At 37.9% G+C, this 10,686-nt stretch overlaps 1 protein-coding gene across 1 annotated transcript in view; it reads left to right on the top strand.

The window, feature by feature from the left end:
- The window catches only part of LOC106878494 (ras-associated and pleckstrin homology domains-containing protein 1), a gene marked incomplete at its 3' end in the record, with an annotated part of 336,047 nt that extends 325,364 nt beyond the window's left edge, over nt 1-10,683 (top strand). Inside the window, exons 8-13 of the mRNA XM_052970936.1 lie at nt 2,744-2,865; nt 4,093-4,167; nt 5,910-6,056; nt 7,119-7,229; nt 7,491-7,592; nt 9,157-10,683. Coding sequence (XP_052826896.1) covers nt 2,744-2,865; nt 4,093-4,167; nt 5,910-6,056; nt 7,119-7,229; nt 7,491-7,592; nt 9,157-10,683 — 2,084 coding nt within the window. The remainder of the gene's footprint in view (nt 1-2,743; nt 2,866-4,092; nt 4,168-5,909; nt 6,057-7,118; nt 7,230-7,490; nt 7,593-9,156) is intronic.
- Nucleotides 10,684-10,686: the final 3 nt, after the last annotated feature.

Below are 10,686 nucleotides of genomic sequence, written 5' to 3' on the forward strand. Positions count from 1 at the left end.
TATTGCGGTTCACCTATTGCAGTTTATTATTTAAGATTACGTTGATTCCTCTGTGGCTTTATTTTGCATTTATAATAAATTTAGGTAAGGAGGGAGCTCCGGAAGGGGTCTCAGGGAGTAGCATCCCTGCCTTCCTGAGTTAGTTTTCTACCACATTTCTTAAAAATCGTGTGAGAGGCCTTGGTCTCAGGACCACTCATGTCTAGAAACTGAGGTTGAGGGTAAGCAAGGGCATGCTCCCCGTAGAAAATCCAGCTCCAAAAAAGCTTCATGGTAGCAAGGGAGAATGGGCACCAGCCAGCCCAAAGGTTGGGGTGGACTGCACCTGCCTGCCTCAGTTGCTATGACATTGAGGTAGATCCGGCTACCCCTGTTAACGGGGGCAAAAACCTAGATTTAAAACACCGGATGACGATGATGATGATAATTAAAATAAATCTATACAAATTATAAAAATAATAATAATAAAACATACAGTACAGTACTGTAGAGAGAGAGAGAGAGAGAGAGAGAGAGAGTTACAGTTTACAGTATTTAGATTAAATGATATTTATCTCTTACTGAATGGGATGCTTTTTTTTTTGTTGATCCTACCTACAACAGAACAGTAAAGTATATATATGTGTGCATGTGTGGATATATATATATACATATATATATATTTCACTTGTTATGGTTATCTCTATAGATCTTCTATGGAAATTATACCCAGCACTGATTTTGTTGACATTCCATATCCGTTTGATATATTATGGTTGCATAAGGAAATACTGTGTTCCTACAAATCATTAATATATATATATATATATATATATATATATATATATATCAGTTTGGCTCATTTGAATTTCCAAAATTATTTTCATACATGTAATAAACATCCGACTATTCATCCACTTCTGTAATGAGTCATAGTTTCTAAATAAAGCTAGTCCTTGAATGATAAAGAGGACTTGTTATTATTATTAGTAAGTTTGGATGAGCTTTATTGAGTATTTAATGACGATTCAAGTTTATTTAAAAGTCATAACTGCTTCACCACTCAGTATTGAAACATCTATATTGTCAGATGATTTGTTTAAATTTCTGAATCAAATTATTAATATTAATATTTAAATACACACACACATATATATCTGTTATATGTAATAGAAGCAGTATTAAATTAATATATATATCATATTTAATTTAAGTACACCATTGAAAGGCAAATTTACTGCTGTGTTATTCTGGAGACGTTATATCTGTATGAACATTGCAGTTAATTTGCCTTATGGTGACATATTAACATTAAGCAGGATTCAAAAGATTTATATAAATTATTTCCTTAGAAATTAACTGCTATTACACGTTTTGGTTGTTTGGAAGAAATTAATTTACAAAGCCAAAGAATGTGCTTTATTATAGGAAATCTGATAAAAAAGAATGAAATAGCACAGAAAAAAAAACACCTGGAATTGGGTGAGTGCAGTGAGATATAGAAAGATAGGGAAAACATTTTTTATTCTTTTACTTGATTTAGTCATTGGATTGCAACCTTTACTGAGGCTCAGCTTTGAAGGGATTAACTAATCCCTTCAAAGCTGAAGGGGTTAGTTAATCTCTATAGTTATTGGCCCTAATACTTATTTTTAAAGTCTGGTCCTTATCCTATTGCAAATAGGATAAGTTGATGCAAATATTTGCCACAATCTCAACATAAAACATACTTCAGGATTTTCTATTAGAGTTCTCCATCCCCTGGGTCACTTGCCACGACTTAAGAGTCCAACCTACCCTGGTAGGGTAAATGTGCACCTGGGTATCAAACCAGAAATTTCCAAGTCCTCACATATGCATATATATATATCATATAATTGGATGGCTGTCAACTCTTCTGAGCTCATCCACCCTTGACTGAGAAGTCTTGTTTCCCATCCTACAAGATGTCCAGAAAAACCACCCTGCTCACCAAGTAGTCTTGGTGGTGTTGCCAACAACCTGACCATGCAACAAGTTGTACTGGTTTACATGTTACCTGCAGCGCTCAGCTTTCAGCTAGTTTATGTCTATAAATTCACTCACAAGGCATCAGTCAGCCTTGGATTATAGTAGAAAGCATTTGTCTCCTACTATAGTGGGATTGAGCCCAAAACGCATGTGGTTACTCCATTAATTAAGCATTGTGTATGGATTACTCATTGACTTCCACATTTCCTCTGAGTCCATGTGAGGAATAAATTTCAAATACAAGGAAATGTGAAATATTCAGCCTAACAACTATAATACTTGTGGATGAATAATAACAAGAGTGAGTCCATCATATATCTATCTACCATATTTGATTACTCATAAAGTGCACTTTTTCCCCAAAAAAATAATTACAAAAAATCGCCCTGGGTCCTATATGCAAAAGTTGGGCCTATGTAACATGCTTTGATGCACTAAAAACTTTATTTTTCTTCAATATGTCCTTTTATGCCATCTAATGCAGTACATCTACAAAGTATAGTTCATTGCTGTGGTTTGTAATTATTTCTCTGGTTCGTTAGACATGACACTTTGAAGAGCAGAACTAATTTGTTCATCTGTGTAGGAAGTGGGGAAAAGATGTTCTAGACAGTCGAGTCACAATATAGAAATATAGGAATTTTTTATCTATACTAAAGAAATCTTCCCCTGCAGTTACTCTTTCTAATTTTTTTTTTTTTGTTGTTTTCTTTCATATCTGTTTTCATCTACCACCCATTCGTTGACCATATAGAGAGAGTTCTTGAGGACCATGACTCCTTGGTTGAAAATATGGTGATGTGGACTAAGGATTCCAAAAATAGGATTCTATTTGAAGATCGAACAGAAAAGAACGAATTATTTAAAAATCCCGAAGTAAGTTAGTCTTTAGTCATTAATTTCTTTCTCTTGTTTGATGAATATCCCATCTTGTTCTAGGTGCCTGCCCTGACCACTTAATCACGGGGTCACAAGGTCCCCTATGTACACTGGTTGAACGTTCATCCAGTCATTTCCATTCCCATTGCTTATGTTTTCATGGCACACATAGAGAAGTTGGTTAACAATGTCCAGTTATATGACAGTATAACTGGTCAGTCTTCACAACACAACGGGTCATGTTTTCTATCGTCCCTTTATTTGGGGTGAGGGTGTATGTTGCTATGTACCCATTTTAATTTCCCAAACACTTTTAAAAGTTTGTTTGTCCTGTGTGTTCACCTTTTCAAGTTCCCCATTTTCTTTTTGCAATAATAATGTGTTCTATCCCTTTAAACTATTGTGATAGTGACTGAACATCTGGCCATTCTGGAGTCCTTGTCTGGCTGACCAAGTGATCTCCCCATCACTACAACAAATTATGAACACACTCATCATTAATTATATTAATTATACAATGCTATCGTTATTTGGTGAGCTGTGTGTGACCCTGTTTGTGGCCAGATGGACTGTGCTGTGTTACCTGTTTACGACCAGGTGGTCTGTACTGTCAGAGGTAAAAGTCTTGGGCATGCATGTAGTCCACCACATCTGAAGGAGCTTTAAAGCTATGGTCCTTTAACTGTCAAGCCAAGAACCTACACTGTGAAATTATGGACACATAGTGTTCTTGCTAAAAATAAATCCTCTACATGGTCACTGGGTCTACTAGAAATAACAGCTAAATCACACCCTTCTATCTTCAGAAAGGGAAGCACTCTTTACATAATTAACAGTCCCAAAATAGATGTGATGATCACAGCTGGAGTGTCTTTGAACTATGTTGCTTTTTAACACTAGGGCTGACCTAGCATTAAATACTAATACAACCAACTGGCCCCTTTTGTTAATTACCCTTTAATAATCATTTACATACCTTTTCATGGTGCACCCTCTCTATGTTTCTGTTATGTAAATTATTTTCACAGCCCTTTTTTCTTTGCTATCTACTTTGTAACAACCCCTAATTTCATATCAGCTATATGCCCTTAAATAACCCTTAATTCTATGTCAATTACATATCTTCAACCAACCCTAATTCTGTGTCAGTTATATACTTTAAACATCCCTAACCTCCTGTCTCTGGTATACTTTTTAATGGCCCTTTATTCTGTTTATTTTCAGAAATATCTTTTATTGGGGACATCTTCAGAGAAAGGTATTTCTTTAGACCCTAATCAGAGAGAGAAACTTTTGCAGGTGAGTGTCTTCGTTCTTATTGACCAAACTACTCACACACACACACACACACACACACACATACAATGACACTCACACACACACACACACACATTGACAGACTCACACACATATATAAAAATATATAAATGTGCCCTTTTTAAAGCCTAGCCAGGTTCATGGGTCCAGTTTCCAGGTTTCAATGGCGTATGTGTCCCCTAGCTGGACAGGACACCAGTCCATCGCAGCATTACTCATTTTTTGCCAGCTGAGTGGACTGGAGCAAAGTAAAATGAAGTGTTTTGCTCAAGAACACAACGTGTCACCTGGTCCAGGAATCGAAACCACAATCTTGCAGTCATGATGCTGACACCCTAACCACTCAGCCACGTGCCTCCACCACACACACATATATACCACCACCATTATTATTATTACTATTAATAGTTGTGAGGGTGTGTGTGTATGTGTATAAAAGCTCTAGGCTCAGTCTCCTTGTGCATGGCACCATGGACAAATATCATCTACCATAGCCTCAAGACAAACCCAAACCTTAAGCATAAAACCGTGTGACCTCCATGAGAGTCTCATGTCCCTGTTTTTGTGCAGCAGACTTAATCTATTTCCCAGTTTAACATTACCACCACCAGCTGTTCCTTCAGTGACTTTAGGTTAACTTTATTAAACTCCAAGCTCGAGAGGTTGCCCCATACAAAAGTGGTTGGGGGAGAGTCCTCTCTACCCTGTGTGTGCTCTTCTTCAGACTTTGCTGCCTCCATTGAAGGCTGCAATGAAGCTGGCAGTCGAGCAGAGAGTCCATGTCTCATTTAAGTTAGTACTTCAAAGACATATCTTACTTTAGTCTCTTCATTACACAATGACCATTTCTTCCTTCCTTAGAACAAAACAGGTGAGGGCTTGTGACAGGAAAGGATTCTGACCATACAAAATCTGCCCCTAACAAATTCTGTTTTACTCATGTGAGCATGGAAAACTGGACCTTGAAAATATATTATACACATACACACTACACACAAGTGAACGAGTGGGCAAACAAAAGAAGGTGGCACTCAACAGATTTGGTAGAAGCTGTGTGTGTGTGTGTGTGTGTGTGTGTGTGTGTGTGTAAATAACAGCATAACTCATTTCCATATAAATTAAAGTATCATAGACTCTTCTCCTGATACCTGATGAGATGGACCCATCCTATGCACCCTCAGTACTAAGTCATATAAAGCTAAATCAAACTGTTATTGAAATATATATATATATATGTGTGTGTGTGTATGTATATATATATATGTGTGTGTGTGTGTATGTATATATATATATATATATATATATATATACATACATACATACATACATACATACATACATACATACATACATACATACATACATATATATATATATATACACGTGCAGGTGCCATGTAAAAGCACCTAGTACATTCTGTAAAGTAATTGGCATTAGAAAGGGCATCCAGCCATAGAAACCTTGTCAAGACAGACAATTGGTTCTGCTCTCTAGTTTGTCAGCTCCTGTCAAACCATCCAACCCGTGTCAGCATGGAAAACAGACATCAAATGATGGTGATGGTGGCGGCGGGGCACAGACATACCACAAAATATATATACATACATACACCTTTTTTTTTTACGCACACTTGGTATTTACCTTTAATGAATTTTGCTACTTATTACATCAGTCGATTACCATCCATGTATATCTCTCATCTCTCACCCCTTTTTTTCCTCCAGGAATTTTTTAGAGGATCTGGAGTAAACGTTCCTGAGGTCGAGAGTGTGCTCTACCTCAAGACTGACGGCAAAAAAGCTTGGAAAAAATACTTCTTTGTACTGCGAGCATCTGGTTTCTACTATAATCCTAAAGGGAAGTTTAGCAAGGTGAGTTTCTGGCTTTTTTTTTTTTTGTTTTATCTCAACACTGCTTCCCACAACCTTATTTTTGTTGTTGTTGTTGTTACTGGAAGCCATTAGTTATAAACAACTGGTCTAACACAATAATCAACCTGTGACTACTCTACAGTCTTAACCATTATGCAAAATAAGCATAAATGGTAAATGGTTTACGGCACAAAAGAAATCACTTTAAACTTTTTAAAATGATATTCAAGGTGGTTTATATGATTGGAAATACAATTTTGAAGTGTTCATGATGTCATTGTGAGAATCTGATCAAAGACTTTGAAATTGAAAAAAAGTAGGAGAAAACTTTTCAAATACAAATAAAATGGGAGTATACATAAATAGACATTATTTTTCCATCTTACTGTTACTTTTGTTTCATTTTGAAAAATTAAAATTTATGTCAGGAGCAATAAACACTGAAAATGTGCAGAAAACAATTTTGGCCACATTCCAGGGAGAAAAACTAGACTTAGTTGATAGCTTCCGCGATCTAGGTGACCAAGTTAGTAGTGGGGGAGGGTGCGCTGAAAGTGTAGCTGCTAGAATAAGAATAGCCTGGGCAAAGTTCAGAGAGCTCTTACCTCTGCTGGTGACAAAGGGCCTCTCACTCAGAGTAAAAGGCAGACTGTATGACGCATGTATACGAACAGCCATGCTACATGGCAGTGACAACCGATGTTGGTGTGTTTACGTCCCCGTAACTTGCAGTTCGGCAAAAGAGACTGATAGGATAAGTTCTAGACTTACAAAGAATAGACCCTAGGGTCGATTTGTTTGACTAAAGGCGGTGCTCCAGCATGGCCGCAGTCAAATGATTGAAGCAAATAAAAGAATAATTAACACAGCATAGCTACACACATGAATATACACCTGTACACAAGCTTACATTGATATATGTTTATATATACCTACACACACATATATATCTACGCGCACACACACACACACACATAGATTATAAATTACAGAGTATGTTCTGAGTGAGTCCAGTTTCAAGCATTGTCCAGTCTCCTCATGGTATGTTTTCTCTGCCCACAGGCTTCAAAAGACTTGACTTGTTTGGTCCAGTTTGACTGCGTCGACATTTACCACGGTGTTGGATGGAAGAAAAAATACCATGCTCCCACTGACTACTGCTTTGCACTGAAGGTAAGTACGGCCTTGGGGGGTGTTCCTGTCACTGCTCTGTTTACAATCATCATCATCATCATCATCACCATCATCATCACCATCATCACCATATCCTCACTACCATCATCACCACCACCATCACTATCAATAACATCACTGCTGACACTATTATCTCCATCATTATCATCATCATCATCACCACCATCTTAACCACTATCTCTGCTCTTTGACTCTTCATTACACAATCCTGTGACAATCGTTTTCTGATTTATATTTCAGCATCCTCAGATCCAAAAGAAGACATCCAAATACATCCGCTACCTTTGTGCAGAAAATAAAGCCACGTTAGATCTATGGATTATGGGGATACGTATTGCCAAGGTAAGGTATCTCTCTCTCCTCCTTCTCCTCACTTTTTTTACTCCCATCTGTCTAAATATGTTAATATGAATTGTCCGTGTGTCTGCATTTTATTTAGAAGCTACAAATCACAACATTGAAAAAAATATAAGCAATTCTTCAAATTCTCTCCCCTTTGTCCATTTTTTTCCCTCACTTTTATAATCAATTGATCTCATTTATCATAATATATACATCATGGCCACTGCTCCTCTGAGCTAGCTGACCTCATATCTCCACAACTAGGCACTCATGGCCTCACACTTAATGCTAATCCCAATCCTTTCTCTCTAGAACAGTGATTCATAACTGGGGCCCATATTATCCTTGGGGATTCATACAAGATTTTGTTAAAATTAATGTGCAATTAACATAAAATATTTAAACTTTTTTTTTATACAATTCCTACTGATATTAAATTATAAAAACATCAAATGGTTATTGGGGTACAGTAGAGTAAAATAAGAATCAACTAAGTCCATAGGTAAAATCTGTTTGAGAGTTACTATTCTAGAACATTAACCCTTTGGTGTCTCTTCCCTGCTCATACCTCTTCCCTGCAGGCATTCATCTGAAACAGTTAAATCATTAACTGTATCAAACACACCAATCTTGGAGGGTTTGCAAAAACCAAGGGATTTGTTGCTTTCTCCAAACCCAGCAAGCAGTAATTAATAAATAAACGAATGGAAAACTAGTTTTTTTTCTGTTAAATACAAAAGGCTTTATTTTGCCATCAGACTCACTTTTGGGATGACTGACCCTCAATAAATCTTAAAGGCAATCATTGAAAATTGTTGGAGTGAATCTGGTGGATTTTGTCTTCACATGGTTTAGCTTCATGTTAGTATTTCAATAATTGAAAACCTTAATGGTCTCTCCATCACAGCACCACAGACAAAAACTAAAAATATTATTTATATCCTGAGGTTTGGGAATGAACAAATGACCAAAAAAAAATTTTGTTATAAATCTATATTTAGTCTAAAAATGCAGAAATCATCTTTTATTAGTCAAAAACTTTAGAATATATACCAAAATCAGCACATTGTTAATAGTGTGTACATCTTATAATGACTATTTGCTACCCTCATGCATATGTGAGTATTAAGGATATTCTTTGACTCTTCCTCTCTGATGACAGTACAGTTGGCTTATATGAAAATCTTTGCTCAAATACCTCTGCACTCCTATTCTAGAAACAGTTGTAAGAAACTTTATACATTATTTCGTAATCTTTTATTTACTCTAACAACTTATATTTCAATTATGAAGTACACACTCTAAAGTGTTCTTGCTTGTTCATTCTTTCTTTCTAATACAAACATGCACACACACATGTACATACATGGCAGCTAGTTATTAAATGGGAGATAATTATTTCTAGATAGATCTTGGCAAGATTAGCAGTTTGAATTTTAAACAGAAGTGCAAGGAAGAAGATGCATAGAAAATGGATGTGTGTATATACTTGTACATTTAATGCAGTATTTATTTTCTCTACATTCATCTAATAATTATCTTTTCTTTCTCCCTCTTTTTACAGTATGGCAAACAACTTCTTTGTAATTACGAACGATTATTGAAAGATATTTCTTCCTGGGATTCTCGCAATAATACTATTTCAAACCACAGCGCTGGTCACTACGAAAAACTTGAACTGAAAACTGCAAATCTTGAAGACAGCAGAATGTCTGTGCCACCTGAAACTAATTCACGCCCTTTCCCTGTTATGTTGAAAAATGGCACCCTATCTCGTAACCGAACAATAAGTAGCAGCGTAGACTGTGATAATATGGAGGATGGCACCCCCGAAATTAGCTTGACTCAGCCCCGCAAGTCCTCTATATCAGGCCCAATTATGATGGAGTCACCCCAAAAGGCACCCGTGAAACGAGTGTCTTTTAGTAATACGCACTGCATCATCAACGCCGATGCTGGCGAGGAACTTGTGCCGATGCGGCACCGTGATTCAATAACGAGTGCCTCCACTGATTCTAGTGAAGAATCGAACTCAAGTGGGGAGAGTAAAGTGTCTGGAGGCACTTCGTTAAGGGGTAAAATGAAACCCAAACTACCAGTAACCACGGAGACGACTCGACAGATTTCTGAGATGGTTCAGATGGCCATGGAAGATCGTGCACAGGTGTTGTACGAGAGTATAATGGAAGAGAAGAAGACTTCACCTTACGGCTACCATGAGAAACCAATGGAAAGGCGTAAATCAGCGCCTGCAATTCACGAGGAGAAACGAGAAGTTCATAGGCATGAACGTAAACCCTCCGAGGGCAGTTGTAACAAGACTGACATGTCCCCTTATCAGAGGTTACCTCTTAACAATTCTAGTCTTCCTGCGTCACAACAGGAGCCGGAGCCAGATTATCAAACACGGCATCAAATACAACAGCAACTACTACAGCAACAACAGAAGCATCAACCTATATATATCAGTAACCAATCACCTTATGCTACAACAGGAAAAAGGTTAATGCAGGCCCCACCTTCTCCACCAGTTCAGAAAGAGGAGATATACAGCAAGAAACTGAACGGACCACCTCATACTCCCCCACCAGTGGCCATCAAACCATCCACCCCAGCACCGGCACCCCCTAATGTCCCACCCCCAACTCCACCAACTCAACACAACAAGCTGGGTAACCAGATGATGAGTTCTGCTGGTCAGACCTCAACCCTCACTGGAAGAAAAATGCTGACAAGAGCTGACTCTGAATCTGCTGCGGGAGCACCAGGCCGAGCTCCGCTTTCTATATCTGGTCCCGTAGTCCAGCCCCTACACACAACTACAGAACCAGGCTCGTCGGGGCCAAACTTGAGAAGTTCTATATCCATTTCTAGCCCCATGCCACTGCCATCTTCACCAAATCCCACCCACGAATTAAACACAGGCAGTCTGGGACGGTCAGCCACTCTCAACCAGACCCATCTAAAGCAGACTTCATCATCAGAGATAATGGGTGGCACTCTGGGACGTATAAACACCTCTGTGGCTGTCCCAGGCTCAACGACAGTTCCTCACCCCTCTCTACAATCACCAATCACCACTTCTGGCTCAAGC

This window comes from Octopus bimaculoides, chromosome 9 (genome assembly GCF_001194135.2).
Source record: "Octopus bimaculoides isolate UCB-OBI-ISO-001 chromosome 9, ASM119413v2, whole genome shotgun sequence".
NCBI classification, from domain to species: domain Eukaryota; kingdom Metazoa; phylum Mollusca; class Cephalopoda; order Octopoda; family Octopodidae; genus Octopus; species Octopus bimaculoides.